This window comes from Bombina bombina, chromosome 2 (genome assembly GCF_027579735.1).
Source record: "Bombina bombina isolate aBomBom1 chromosome 2, aBomBom1.pri, whole genome shotgun sequence".
Taxonomy (NCBI): Eukaryota; Metazoa; Chordata; class Amphibia; order Anura; family Bombinatoridae; genus Bombina; species Bombina bombina.
Genome location: NC_069500.1, coordinates 968,137,532 through 968,153,545, shown reverse-complemented (window position 1 = coordinate 968,153,545; position 16,014 = coordinate 968,137,532). Strand labels below are relative to the sequence as shown.

The following is a 16,014-nucleotide window of genomic DNA, read 5'->3' as shown; positions in this document are numbered from 1 at the left end:
GGAAATGTTTTTTTTTTTTGTTTTTTTTTAAAAGCTTTATTGGTGTGAATAGTCAAGATACAATCATAGTAGAACAAAAAATTGTGGTTACATTCCATTGTGAAAAACAAACACAAATAAAATAAGCATAACCAAGATTATTATCACATCCACAGTTTTAGGCTCCAGCCATCTCTTCCGAGGAAGGAACCTATGTCAAACATATTCAATTTACATAATGAACAATTTAACATTGCAATCAAAGAGTTACACAGTGAGCTGTTTGTAAGATTTTGAGGAGAGAGATAAAGAATCGGGGGGGGGGGGGTCAAGTAGGGGGGGAGAGGAAAAAAAAAAAAAAAAAGTTTTAAGTCGCCCATTGAGGGTGGTCATTCAGAAACTAAATTGTTTTGTGCCACAAGGCCAACATCAGTTCATATTTCTCTAGGTTTTGTGTTTTCAAATAATGGTATCTCTCTAACAGAAGGGTAGTGTCAATTTGGGTGCACCATTCCTCAATAGAGGGAATATTCTGCATCTTCCATTTTCTGGGGACCAGCATCTTGGCTCCGGTGATCATGATCAACAACAGCGCCAAGTGTGACTCGCTCTGAGTTTTAGGGAGAGAGAGAAATAGAAGTATTTCTGGTAAATTTGGGACGTTAATGTTGAGGATGTTGGACATTTCCCTAATAATATTTTGCCAGTAATTTGTCAGGCTCGGCACTGCCACCATATATGGAGCAGCGTCCCGTCTCCTCCACAGCACCTCCAGCAGGTGGAGCTAAGAGAAGGAAACATTTTACATAACCTCGCCGGGGTGAGGTACCATCTGCCAAGAAGTTTGATATGAGACTCCTGCACGTGCGCAGACACCAAGGATCTCTTAATCAGGGTCCAAGCCCTTGTCCAAGCGGTATAGTCAAAATCCGAGCCGAGCTCTCTGTGCCATTGAATAGTGTATGAGGGGAGTGTTTCCCTTTCGGGGACGAGCAAATTCTGTATATCAGGGAGATCAGGTGTTTGGGGACTTGGGCGGATGAGCAAAGAGACTCAAAGGGGGTTAGCTCTCTCCCCAGCTCTTGTTTATGCTTGTGGGTTTTTATAAAGTGGAGGAGCCGATTGTAGTGAAGCCATGAGTTAAAGATACCTGAGAACGCGGCCTCCATCTTGTCCTGAGGCATCACATTCCCATTCTCAACTATGCCCTGTATTGATCCCTCTCTGAGGCTGTATGGTGTCAATCTGCTATAGCCTAGTTTGTGAAAGGGGAGGTCCGGGTTCTCGATGATCGGGAGGAGGGGAGAATATCTCGTAGATACATGGGCCGTGGTGGCCACCACAGTGTCCCAAACCTTAAGGGTCTCTTCAATTAGTTGGTAATCTCGTAGTTTAATCGGTCTCTTAGAGGGACCGACCCAAGCCAGGGCACCCATGTTGTTTAATCTAAGAATGTTCCTATCTAAATGTACCCAAGCCTTATGCTCTATGTTATGCGACCACTCCACTATCCTTTGTAAAATGACAGCGTCTCTATATGTTTTTAAATAGGGGAGACCCAGGCCGCCCCTGTCCCTGGGCAGGTACATAGTCCGCCTGGGAAGGCGGGGTCTGACGTTAGCCCAAACGTACTGTTCAATCAGTCTCTGAAGCTGGGCTAAATAACCCACCGGGAGAGTGATGGGGAACGTTTGAAAGATATACAAGATCCTAGGGAGGATATTCATTTTAATAACCCCACCCGTCCCAGCCAAGAGAGGGGTCTATTGCTCCAGGATGACAGGTCGGCCGCAACATTATGTTTGAGGGGCCCATAATTGTGCTTAAAGAGGTCTGAAGGGTCGGGGGTGAGATAGATTCCTAAGTATTTTAACTTTTCCTTAGCGATTTTGATATTGTATTTTGTATGTAAGGACTTTATTATATTAGGGCATGTGTTGATGTTTAAAATTTCTGACTTGCCAAGGTTAAGAAGGAAATTAGACACATCACTGAATGTGTCCAATTCGCCCAAGAGCTCAGGTAGAGATGTTTCGGCATTTGTGACGGTGTAAAGGATGTCATCGGTTTATAGTGTCTGTTTATGCTCTGTGCGGTCAACCCGTAACCCCGTAATGTTATGGTTCAGTCTAATTTTTTGAGCTAGAGCCTCTATTGAGAGGGCGAATAGGAGTGGGGATAGGGGACAGCCCTGTCTAGTGCCGTTCCTGATGGTAAAAAACTCGGATAGAGTACCGTTTACCCTAATCCTGGCACCTGGGTTTGAGTATAATGCGAAAACTGTGTTTACATAAGGATCTCCAAAACCCATCGTCTGCATAACCCAACGCAGAAAAAGCCAGTCAACCCTGTCGAAGGCCTTCTCCGCGTCGGTCGAGAACAACACCAATGGAGTATTGGATGCCCTAGCGTGTGAGATTAACTGTAGTACTTTAGAGGTGTTGTCCCTGGCCTCTCTTCCAGGGACAAATCCCACCTGATCATTAGATACCAGATCTGGGAGATATTTATTAAGCCTATTTGCCATAATCTTAGCCAAGAGTTTCATGTCCACGTTGATTAATGAGATGGGTCTAAAGTTCTCTGGGACTTCTGGTATCTTAAGAATGATCAAAGTTCAAATGAGGTGCACACACAGCCAGTTGTGAATACAAGTATTCTTTTCTTTATTTGCAAGTAAAATATTCGCTCCCTTCAGGGATACAGGATATACAAGTATAGTAGTGAGTGGAGGTAACTTCACTCTAGTGACTGTCTGCTGACATGTTTCGGCGATGAAGCCGTAATCGTAGCTACAGTCTCAGGTGTGCACCAGTCTAATAAACCTGTTCCTGGTACCTGATTGGTTTAAAAATATAATTAAAACCACACCTAGAGTGAAGTTAACCCCCACTCTCTTTACACATAAGACATAATGGAATAGCAATTATCCATTGCTTATTGTGACATACACAGTTAGGAAATTTAAACTACATTGCATGAACAATCAATAATCAAACCTGTTCATGGGTTGGTGGGAGCTGTCCCACATCTTTGGATGTGGTGAACTCTGGAAGCATAGGATCATTTACTATAGAAGGTACATTGATGACCTGCTAATGATCTGGTCTGGCTCTGATGAGGAGGCTAAGAGTTTTGTATCAACACTAAATGACAACAACATAGGCTTAAAATTCACTTTTGAATTTAACAAAGTCAGTATAAATTACTTGGATGTCACTCTGGTTGTTATTAGCGATAATATTGTTGATACTAAAGTATATAGGAAACCAATCACAGGGAATACTCTCCTCCATGCTAGAAGTAACCATCCGAAAAGAGTCTTTAATTCTGTCCTCAAAGGACAATTCATCAGACTCCGGAGAAACTGTACAACGGATGAAGACTATGAGAGACAATCTCTCGAGCTGGAGGAGAGGTTCTGTGAGAGAGGATACAAAAGAGTGGTTGTTAGCCAACACAGACTAAATATTGGGGCTAAACCCAGAGCCACCTATCTTGATAATAATAAAAAGAAAGATGGGGAAAGCACATTTGATGGAGTTTCCTTCATCACCCAGTACAGTAACCAATTCCATCAAATTTGCAATATTATTAGAAAACATTTTAATATTCTTAAAGCGGATGATGGATTGACAGATGTTGTCACAAAAGGGTGCAGTTGTGCTTTTAGACGTGGGATCAGTTTAAGCAACTTGCTTGCCCCCACACAACTTAAGGATCCAAATAATGAAGTTTCATCTTGGTTGAGTTTTAAAGGAACTTACAAATGCAATTTTGCACAGTGCATTGCCTGTGAATTTTTACAACAGGGAGAAGGCTTTAGGAGCGCAAGTACTGGTGACAATTTTAGACACTCTTCTTGTTTAAACTGCAGAACCAAGTTCGCAGTTTATTTATTAACTTGCACAGAATGTGCAATGCAGTACACAGGGCTCACAACGAGGGAGACAAGAGAGAGGATCAGGGAACATGTCTCTAATATCAAAGCTGGCAAATTGACCACTCCTCTGGTTCAGCATTTTAAGATACATCATAACAAATGTCCCAGGTCACTCAGATGGACCATTATTGAGCAGGTCAAGTTGAACAAGAGAGGCGGGGATAAGGAGAGATTGCTGGCAAAAAGGGAGGTATTTTGGATACACAGACTCAGAACCAGAGTCCCGGAAGGTCTAAATTCAGAATTTGACCTTATTAATTTTTGGGAATGATTTTCTGGTTCTGGGTCTGTGTATCCGATATTTAAGTCCTGCATATATACAGGGTCTTTGAACCCTGAAAACTGTACATCAAAACGTGTGATAAAATTAGCTTTTGTATTATGTGTAAATATATACTTATATTTCGTGGAATTCCAGGCAGGAGCTTGGCCTATACATATGCCAGTATGAATATAAATACAGATTTAATTGGTTCTTTATATATATGTATGTAAGGTCTATTGTCACTTGATGTACAGTGTATGCTTTTTGTTTGTTTTTGCTAATGTGACTAACATTGTATCAATTGATATTTAACCATTGGCGTTTTCTAAGAAAAGGTTACAAGGTTCATTTAAATTTTCATTTCTTTCACTTATTGATTGTTCATGCAATGTAGTTTAAATTTCCTAACTGTGTATGTCACAATAAGCAATGGATAATTGCTATTCCATTATGTCTTATGTGTAAAGAGAGTGGGGGTTAACTTCACTCTAGGTGTGGTTTTAATTATATTTTTAAACCAATCAGGTACCAGGAACAGGTTTATTAGACTGGTGCACACATGAGACTGTAGCTACGATTACGGCTTCATCGCCGAAACATGTCAGCAGACAGTCACTAGAGTGAAGTTACCTCCACTCACTACTATACTTGTATATCCTGTATCCCTGAAGGGAGCGAATATTTTACTTGCAAATAAAGAAAAGAATACTTGTATTCACAACTGGCTGTTTGTGCACCTCATTTGAACTTTGATCATTCTTATCCTGCGGAACCGAGGTTGCACCAGTTTCCAGTGTGTTACATTTGCTATTTTCAAGCACACCGATCCTGTGTCCGATGGGGTGTCTTTTATAACTTGGAATAGTTCCTCTTTAGTGATTGGGGAATCTAAGTATTCCGAGGCCTCAACGGACAAGCTTGGCAAGCCAATATCTCGAAGATACGAGTCAATCCTGGCAACCTTACATTGCTGGGAAATCTTTCCCTTCACTGAATCCGAGTCTTCCTCTATGTTATATAATGAGGAATAGTATTTGTGAAACGCAGAAGCTATCTGTTTGCTACTATACAAACGGTTTCCGTCTGTGGTTTTAATCAAGTGGATATAGGACTGTATTTGCCGTCTCTTAAGGGCTCTGGCCAAAATTCTCCCTGGCTTATTTCCTCCCTCGTAGTAAAAACGCTTAAGGGATAACGCCTTCTTTTGATGCACTTCCTCCAAGTGCTTATTCAGCTCAGCTTTAGCAGAGCTTAGTTTATTTTTTACATCTAGGTTCTGAGGGTCGGACTTGTGGGAGGTTTCTAAGGTTTTCAGCGAGGAGATCAGTTCGCTATATCTTAATCTGTACCGTTTATTAAGTATTGCTTTGTGCTTAATGAGGATCCCCCGAATTACGCTTTTATGGGCTTCCCATACCGTCATAATCGGGGTGGATTGGGGCGTATTTATTTCAAAGTATTCTTTTAGGGATTTGCGAATATCTTCTAAGATTAATGGATCTTCTAATAAAGTATCATCTAATTTCCAAGTGTAATTTGTGATTGGGATGTCAGGCCAGTGAATCAGGCACGAGACCGGAGCATGGTCTGACCAGGTAATGTGACCTATATCACAGCTTTGAGTGATTGAGAGGGCATTGGTATCTGTGTATATGTAGTCTATCCTTGAGTAGCTGTTGTACGGGATGGAGTAAAAGGTATAATCTCTCGAGGTCGGATGTAGAGTTCTCCAGGCGTCATGTAGCCCTACATCTCTGAGGGTTGTATTAACCTGATGTAATGTAGAAGAGGGGGTACAAGTAGCACCTCTCGAGGAGTCCACAGCGGGATTAGCAACCAAATTAAAATTCCCTGCCAGAAATGTAATCCCCCTGGAGTGTTCTAATAAGAGATCTGCTACCTTTTTGATAAAGAGCCCCTGAGAAGAGCTAGGTGAATATACCGACGCCAGTGTAATGTAGTGCCCGTATAGTGTTCCTATTGCCAGTATATATCTCCCCTCTGGGTCCCTCTCAACCTGGGTCACCTGAAAGGGACCGATTTGTGGAAAATACTACCCACTCCCCCCTTTTTGCTCGTCCCCGAGGCAAACAAAGCTCTAGGGTACTGCGGATGGAACCACTTGGGCTCTCTTCCTCTTCGGAAGTGTGTCTCCTGTACAAAGATTATCTGGCTTTGGAGCTTGGTTAGTTCCCTAAAGCGTTTGCCGGGACAGTTTAATCCCTTGGCGTTTATTGTGGTGATATTAATGCCGTGATCCAGAAACCTACTGACCTTGGGTTGCATGATTATATACCCTGCGGCTGAGAAAAAAAAAAAAAGTGGAAGGGAGGGGGGAGAAGCAAGGAATAAATAGAGAGAGGGAGTGGGGTGGGAGGGGGTAGGTATATGTTGGAAGGAAGAAAAGGGAGTTGGGGGAGGTAGGTTAGGGGGAAAAAGAGAGAGAGTATCGAGAATAAAGAACAACAAATAATCTTATTAACGATATGAGAATAACTTTCTTGTTCTGTTATATACATAAGGTTACGATTCTGTAAACAATCTTGCAATGTATGAAAACTAATCTAGATACAGATACCAACTCTGTATCTCAACCATTTCAAACCTGTATTAGTAACAATAGGGGAAAAGCCCCATAACTGGCGTTAATTATTACAAACTTTTATACCCCAATCGTTCCCTTGGGGTATGATGAAGTATGGCAATTAAGTCTAATTTGAGAACTGGAGGAGTACACTATATGTTGTGTAGTATCATTTGTCTGGCATATACTGTGTTGTGGATCAGGGTAAGTTGAAGTGCTCTGCAGGGTTGAGAGTGATTGTACATGACATGTAAAGTAAAGTGAGGACCTGTGACTGCCCGTCTATGTTCGTCCAGCAAAAAAGAAAAGAGTGGCACGTGGATCAGATGCTAATAAGTGTATGCAATTCTCTTTATAATGAAGACACAGGTAGTGGAGAGATTTCAGACATGTACTGTATTCTGGATGGGGTGTATGTTTAATATGCTCCACCTTCTTTAATTGTAAGAGCTACCCATGTAGCGGTCAGATCAACAAGTGGTCATGTGTGTTGGGTCAGGAAATGTATATTATGCTTGATCATCTCTTTCTATATGTGAACCAGGAGCGTGTGCCTTTTATCTGAAATATGATATATGTCTGGTGTGTTGTCTCCGGTACATAGGGCCTATTCACAAACAATCATAGGTTGGAATCCCAACCCAACCGTCCCCCACAGCAATAAGAACAGTACACTCACAGCCCCACAAAAACCCCTCACATCTTCACAAGTTACCCTTTTTTTTTTTTTTTTTGAAACACATAAGAGCAACAGTTCAAAGTAATGTCTCTAGACAGTTCTGACAATCTAGTATGCCCCCACAGTGTCCCACAGATCAAAAGTGGGCATAGTGTTCTATAAAATGAACTAAAACTGGTTAGTAAAAAGTTACATTACCCAGCCATTTTTCTTCTGCATCTGTTATCCGAATGAGGATTGGGAGGAAGGCGCCTCAGTTTCATCATTTGTGCTCTGTTGTGCAGGTGGGCGCAGGGATAGGCCGTCGAAGAACTCTTTTTCATCTGAACCTGGTCTGAAAATGACAGTTTTATTGTTGTTGCTGGCTATGATGGAAACTGGAAATCCCCAGCGGTACTAAATCTTATGATTTCTTAATGTTGAAGTTATGTGGCTTAATTCCCTCCTTTTTTGGAGGGTGGTAGGCGAAAGGTCTGTGAAGATCTGAATTTCTGCGCCTACATGAGTTATGGGGTGTTTACGCCTTGCTTCTTGGATGATCTCTTCTTTGTCCTTGAAGCTAAGGAATTTTACAATGATGTCCCTTGGCGGAGTTTTGCTGAGAGGCCTAGGCCTAAGAGCCCTGTGTGCTCTTTCCAACGGTACTTCTGGGGCAGTGGGGTTTCCCTTCACAATCCGAAAAAGGGCTTGCAGATAACCCTCTATCCCTTGTTGGGGAACTGTTTCTGAGACCCCACGAATTTGCAGATTGTTCCTGCGACCTCTATTATCGAGGTCCTCTATTTTGTCATTTAAAAATTGCAGGTTGTCAGAGTGGTGTTGCAGCACAGTAGAGTTCTGTTTTATGGTGGCTGTAGCAGTGTGGAAGTTGGTCTCTACTTTGAGTATTCTCAAATCAAGTTTTGAGATATCCTTTCTGAGTTCTCCAAATAAGCTTTTCATCTCCTGCATTACACCTCTAATGTCGTCCTTGGAGCATAAGTGTACAATGTCCTCTTTAGTGAGGTATGGTGACTGAGCTGCTTCAGCATGTAAAGTAGGTATTTGAGGTGAAGCCATTTCTTCCCTATCTGCATTCTTGCTTGTGTCTATGGGCTTTAAGTATTGGGAGAGAGTCTTTGAAGTTAATGACTTATCAGTCCTGTTTTGCCTCTTATTAGGCATTACCTGCTCACTTTGTGAATTTTCCCACACCTTAGGTAATGTGTTATTGTGCGTGGTGCACACTGTATTCCACTAGGGGAAGTATTTTCAGAGATCAGGTTCCTGATAGTTGCTTTATTAATGTGTTATTTTTTCCTTTTTCCCCTTCTTTTTTATTTATTGCGATACTTATTGGCCCTCATTTTGTGTCCCAAAAGTACAGAGTCTCATTTATATAAAATGTATAGCCCCCAGGGAATTAATCCCTGCAACCTGTATGTGCAGCTGCTCCCTGCACTGAACCAGCCCTCAGCCTCACCTCTGTGTATCGGGTCCTGCTGGGGCAGCCTCCGTCTCGTGGCAGGCGATGCAGTCCGCCTCTACGCTGTGGAGTTGTTACGGGCCGCTGCTGTCTTTTGGCTGATAGACCTCCTCAGGACCAGAGGTCACGTGCTGCAGTATGCGAGTGACTTCTGATGTTGGCTACGGTTAGTGGTGGTGGCCGTGCGCAGCGCGGATATAGGCCTTGTCTGTTGTCGGCTCCAGAGGTGTGCTATACTGTGCCGGGTCAGGAGTCCTCAAGGTCGCCAATGGTCCTGCTGAGTTTCTACTGATGGAGTCGCAGGGGAACCCGCGCTCAGCGGTAAGACACTGTTATGGGCCTCTTGTGCTTAGCTATCGGGCTGGCCCGCGGCAGGCTTGTGGTTAAATCTCTATCAGGCAGCTCCGTCAGCGAAGCAGAGGCCTCTGAGGGTATCGGATGTATGCCAGGAACTAGATATTAGTCCATCCAGTGTTAGTTATGACTAATTAGTGCCATAAAAGCTAGTTTGCCAGTTTAAGGAGCAGGAGCCCTTCTAGTGCGTGGCCATTTTCCAGCACGGCCAGACTCCGCCCCCCGGAAATGTTTGTTTTTTACCTATTTTTTTACACATACATACCCTTAAACCTTTTTTTTTTTTGGCTAAAAAGTGAAGAGTAGAAATGAATTGTTATGTTTATTTTCATTAAGTTAAAAGCTAATCTTAACTGAGAGTAGCATCTTAGGTTCATTTGTTGTTTTACTGTACGTATGGGATAAAACTATTTTGCCAGAAGCTTCCTGTGTTTTATTTTAAAATGTTGATGAACAATGTAAAAATATTAATTACATTACAATAAGTGAATAACAATTATAAAACAATCATTGTCTGAACAAGTTTATGTACATTTATATTGTTAAATTATTTTATTTAGCTTTTCCTTTTTCATATCTTCATTAAATTATTTCAACTTTCTTTTCTATTGTTGCTTTAAAATATATATTTTGTTTTTCTAGGAGATAAAGTCATACCGCTGTTTGTCCCTCAATGCGGAGAATGCAAAAGTTGTATTGACCCGAAAAGCAACTTATGCTTCAAATCAGAGTTAGTTTATAAATATATATACTGTATATATTTTATTCCATTATGCTAATATTTTCATTTCTATACTAAAAAGTGGGTACAGGTATACCCTGCTCATACAGCGGGTTAGGGACCGGAGCCGCGCTGTAAAGTGAAAACCTCCTTAAAGTGAAACAAGGCAGTTTTAGCTTTCTTTTCACTTGCCAGTGTGTTTAAAAACTTGAAACATGTTTGAACTAACATATATTAGAGGTGAAATAGCGCTACGTTTAGTTTAACAGTAGCACAGCACAGTATTAAATTAGTATTCAATAAATACTGTACCTGTAAAATAGTGACAATTAATGTAGAAAAACACTGAGACAAAGATTGCACTGTAATGCTGTAAATGGAGTGATATGCGCATAACAAAATGCCGCCAGTCACTTTTCTCGCAATCTCACAATGATTACAGCACTGTTTCAAAATCCTTGGAGGTTGAACTTCAGCTCCACAAAGCGCTGTATTAGCGAAGCGCTGTAAAGTGAGGTATACCTGTATTTCAAAATGCATCATAGCTTTTTTTTTTAATTATACAGTATGGTCATTTTCTAAATAAAGTTATGTTGATTTTGAATATTGAGGACATGTTTTCCTCTTAATTAAACTATGAAAAACAGAATTCATACACATCAAAGTTAATTTGTATTTACTGCATAATATTCAGCTATATTATTGTCTAAATGAAACATTATGGGCTAGATTACAAGTGGAGCACAAAATATTGCTGTCACAAAATCAATATTTGCAGTCCACTGAGTAATACCAGAAAATGCAAAGGAAGCCTTGTTCTCATGCTGTGAGACACGGCATGAGAACTAGAGCGCAGCCAAGGGGGTAGGTCACACAGCAATAGCAGCAAATTGTAATTTTATATACATACTGCAATGTAAAGGCACTTTTCAGTGTCGTTTTATTTCAACACCCTACAGCTGCCAACTTTAGCCCCCAAAAACTGCTAAGTGCAGTTACTTTATTAAAGTATATTACACTGTATTTTGGGGGCATTTGGTGAACATTTAAAAAATTAACCCTAGATCTGATATCTGGTTAAGTTTATAAGCGCTAATTGCTACCGCGAGCATGCAGTAGCAATAAACATCCACTTGTGATGGCTGGTTATTTATTGCCCGCCGGCAAACTGAAAATGTGCGCATTTGCAGGCGCGCAATAAATTAGCACTCCACTAGGCCTAAAAGTTCAGATTAACATAACCATATATGAACAGACATTCTATTATGTGTTAATGATTGCTTGCATTCAAAGTTATTTGGATATATGAATTATGTCCACACCATACTGGTGGTTGTGTCATGAGCATTGTTTCCATCTAAGGCCAGTTTTGTGAGCGGCACAGCAGTGAAACAGTTAATTAGAGAAATTACCAAACACTGCAAGGTGTGGTTCCCTTATTAACTGTTTCACTTCTGGGATTCACTCACAAAACTGGCCTTAGAGGGAAAACTGGTCATGAGCCTCTGTTACATATTCCTTAAAAAGTTTTAATGTATCTATAATGATATTTATAAATTTATATCTCCTCACAAATTAGAACTTATTTGCTAAATTTAGCTGAGCAAACCATATGATGTATACACATATATAGTCATCTATCCAATACACAAGCCTACTTTGTGAACTAATAAGGTCTGTTTACACATAGTTAGGATAACTAGTATAGATACAAATGTTTAGATGTGATGTGAAACTATTTATAACATACAAATAGTATAAAAAAGTTTTTTCTGATAAGGTACCTTGAAATTAAATATGATTCTGTATATATATATATATATATATATATATATATATATATATATATATATATATATATATATATATATATATATATATATATATATATATATATTGTATTAATTGATTCCATATTATGTACTGCATTTTTAATTTAATTTTATGTATTTTTTGTTTTCTTTTTTATTATTAATCTCCAACATTTATTACTTATGTGTTTAATAATTTATGTATGTAATTGTTATTATTTGTATTATTTAATGAATTCTCTCTCTCTACTATAATCATTATTAGAAATGTGTTGCCATTAGCAGACCTGCACTAAACTAACAGGCAAACATAGGGTTAATTGGACACCTAAGAGGAAGTATCAATGCACTGTATTCCTATTGGCTAATCTCAGCTTTTTAAGTCCCCATACCTGTCCTGTATAATCACCTCTGATGAAGTGTGGGAGTGCCCATGCGAAACATGTTAAGTGTTTGTCTGCTCATGTCTAAGTAGATTAAATAAACCCTTTTCAACTATAAAGCAAGAATACCGTGGTTTGCAGTGATTCTTTGTTTGTGCTCATTGTATAATGATATTTATGTCTTTTTAACAGTGTCGGCAAATATACTGGGTTGATGTTTGACAACACCAGCAGATTCACCTGCAAGGGAAAACTGGTTCATCACTTTTTAACCACCAGCACCTTTACTGAGTACACTGTTGTGGATGAATCATGTGTTGCTAACATAGATGACAATGCACCTCTTGATAAAGTCTGTCTGATTGGCTGTGGGTTTTCAACAGGCTATGGCTCTGCAGTGAATGTTGCTAAGGTGAGGAATATAAGTACACATAACACATAGCAATTTCAAAACACAGTTCTTAAACTTTAATGGAATTCAATAGATTATCATCTGAGTATGATTAAGTTGTACTCTACTTTCCGTCCTTTGCACAAAATATCTTTCACTGGAGTCCTTTAATTGCTCCTGCTTCCACATGCTCTAGTTGTTGGCTGACAACAAACTGGGGAGTTTTTTAGTGAGGTGGATGAGGGCCACTATTTTGCCAATGGTACCAGTTAGAGGGAAAACTGAACTCTCTTTTGAACCTTGTCCATTGGATGCACGTGAGCACCCTGCTAAACAATGATTATCTGCACCACTGGAACCAAGAAGGTGTAATATGTATGAAGTTAGGTTGATTGCAAAGCTTCTATCACTTTGAAAGAAGAATCACAAACCCCTCTAACATTCAGATGATCTTGTGTCACTAGGCAACATCAATCCTTAAAGGGACAGGAAACCCCAAACTTTTCTTTCATAATTTGGATAGAACATTCTATTTTCACCCCTTAATAACCAACGACGTACATAGTACGTCATATAAAAAACGGTTATTAATGACCAATGACGTACCCTGTATGTTGTTAGTATTTTCAAGCGGTGGAAGCAATCCTGATCGCTTCCAGATGCTTTTATGCTATTGCAGTGATGCCTCGATATTGAGGCATCCTGCAATAACATTTTTTAGCCATCCAATGCAGAGAGAGAGACACTCTGTGGCCCTCTCTGCATCGGCCATCGATGGTCACAATCGTTGGTGGGTGGGAGCCGTTGCAGGGAGGTGGGTGGGCGGCCATCATTGGGGGATGTGCATTAGAGGGGGACTGGATCATGTGCAAGGGCACCGGGAGCATGCAGGGGCGTGTATGTGCACGGGGCGGGAACGGGGCGGGAGCGGGTGGGAACGCTACACTATGGCACAATTTGCTTCCGATAAGGTGGGAGAGAGGAGGGTGGAAATTTTTATCTAAGGGATCTGGGAGGGGGTGGGGGGTTGGTTATTGAGGGGTAGCAGCTAAACTACAGAAAAATATTTAAAAATAAAAAAAACATATTTTATTGCAAACTGGGTACTGGCAGACAGTTGCCAGTACCCAAGATGGCACACAATAAGGTAGAGGGGGAGGGTTAGAGAGCTCAGGGGGTGGGATGTGTCAGGTGGGAGGCTGATCTCTACACTAAAGCTAAAATTAACAAGCTCCCTAATTAACCCCTTAACTGCTGGGCATAATACACATGTGGTGCGCAGCAGCATTTAGCGGCCTTCTAATTACCAAAAAGCAACGACAGAGAAGCTTTTACAACCATTTGTGGCATAATTGCACAAGCTGTTTGTAAATAATTTCAGTGAGAAACCTAAAATTGTTAAAAATTAAACATTTTTTTATTTTATTTGATCGCATTTGGCGGTGAAATGGTGCCATGAAATATACCAAAATGGGCCTAGATCAATACTTTGGGTTGTCTACTACACTAAAGCTAAAATTAACCCTATAAGCTCCCTACAAGCTCCCTAATTAACTCCTCTGCTGGCCATAATACACATGTTGTGCACAGCGGCATTTAGCAGCCTTCTAATTACCAAAAAGCAATGCCAAAGCCATATAAATCTGCTATTTCTGAACAAAGGGGATCCTAGAGAAGCATTTACAACCATGTGTGCCATAACTGCACAAGCTGTTTGTAAATAATTTCAGTGAGAAACCTAAAGTTTGTGAAAAAGATTGTGAAAAAGTGAACAATTTTTTTTATTTGATCGCATTTGGCAGTGAAATGGTGGCATGAAATATATCAAAATGGGCCTAGATCAATACTTTGGGTTGTCTACTAAAAAGAAATATGTACATGCCAAGAGATATTCAGGGATTCCTGACAGATATCAGTGTTCCAATGTAACTTTGTAATTTTGAAAAAAATGGTTTGGAAATAGCAAAGTGCTACTTGTATTTATTGCCCTATAACTTGAAAAAAAAGCAAAGAACATGTAAACATTGAGTATTTCTAAACTCAGGACAACATTTAGAAACTATTTAGTATGGTTGTCATTTGGTTGTTGTAGATGTGTAACACAATTTTGAGGGTCAAATTTAGAAAAAGTGTGTTTTTTGTTCCATTTTTCATCATATTTTATAATTATTCTTATAGTAAATTATAAGATATCATGAAAATAATGGTATCTTTCAAATGTCCATTTAATGGCGGGAAAACGGTTTGTAATATGTGTGGGTACAGTAAATGAGTGAGAGGAAAATTGCAGCTAAACACAAACGCCGCATAAATGTAAAAATAGCCCTGGTCCCAAACGGTCACAAAATGGAAAAGTGATATGGTCCTTAAGGGGTTAAACAACTTTCCAATTTATTTCTGTTATCAATTTTGCATCATTATCTTGTAATACTTTGCTGAAGGAACATCATTCCTACTGGCAGCTAGCTGAACACATCTAGTTAGCCAATCACAAGAGACAAATGTTTGCAGGCACCAATCAACAGCTTGCTCCCACTAGTGTATATATGTGTGTTTTATTTTGCAACAAGGGATATAGAACAATGCAAATTTGAAAACAGAAGTGAATTTAAAAGTGTCTTAGAATGACATGCTCTATCTGAATCATGCAAGCTTTATTTAGATTTTACTATTCCTTTAATAAAGGATTTTTTTCAGAACCTCTCCCTACCGCATAAACCACATGCATGGGCATGAGACACCACTGTATAAAGAAGGGTGTCACCTCTTTCTTATGTGGGGTTCCATGTCCCATCTCATAGGTATGTGATTGCCTTTACATAGGAATCACATACATAATTCATTTTCACCATACTCACATGCACATATACAAACAACCACTATTTTATGAAATAAGGGGTCACATTTAGAACTAGAAATCATTTGTACACTAAGTCAATTACGTAGTGTCCTTAGAACAAAAAGAAGATAGTCCCTCGATTTAATTGAGGATTGAAATCCAGTAGCTATTAGATGACCACTGGAACAATGGAAATTACCTTATAAGATAATATGGATCATTTCAAGGGGAAATTATGTCTTTCAAATATGGGATCCTGTGTTCCCTCTGCTACAGATAACAACAGCAAATAGCTCATGTATCATATTTTGGGATGTCAAAAGGCTCTGGAAAAAAAAATCCCTCCTAACCATAGAAATATTTGATGAGACCTAATTGGAAAGAGGAATTCCCAGCTTTCAAATTAGGTGTTTTTATAGTAAAAATTATCAAGTGGAAACAATCACTAGCCACATTTTGTTCAGCTGTTTATCCCAAGGTACAAAGGCAAAATGACTTGTGTCATTGATATGATAAAGGATATTATTGTGTAAATTCTCAAGTTATTTTGGATGCACAAGCTGAAATATATGTGCACAATTGAGACCAAAAATAGCTAGT

General features: G+C 39.7%; 1 protein-coding gene across 1 annotated transcript in view; it reads left to right on the top strand.

Moving 5' to 3' along the window:
* LOC128649915 (alcohol dehydrogenase 1) overlaps positions 1-16,014 on the top strand; it is a 264,525-nt gene that overhangs the window by 117,742 nt on the left and 130,769 nt on the right. The window contains exons 4-5 of the mRNA XM_053703466.1: positions 9,912-9,999; positions 12,377-12,596. Coding sequence (XP_053559441.1) covers positions 9,912-9,999; positions 12,377-12,596 — 308 coding nt within the window. The remainder of the gene's footprint in view (positions 1-9,911; positions 10,000-12,376; positions 12,597-16,014) is intronic.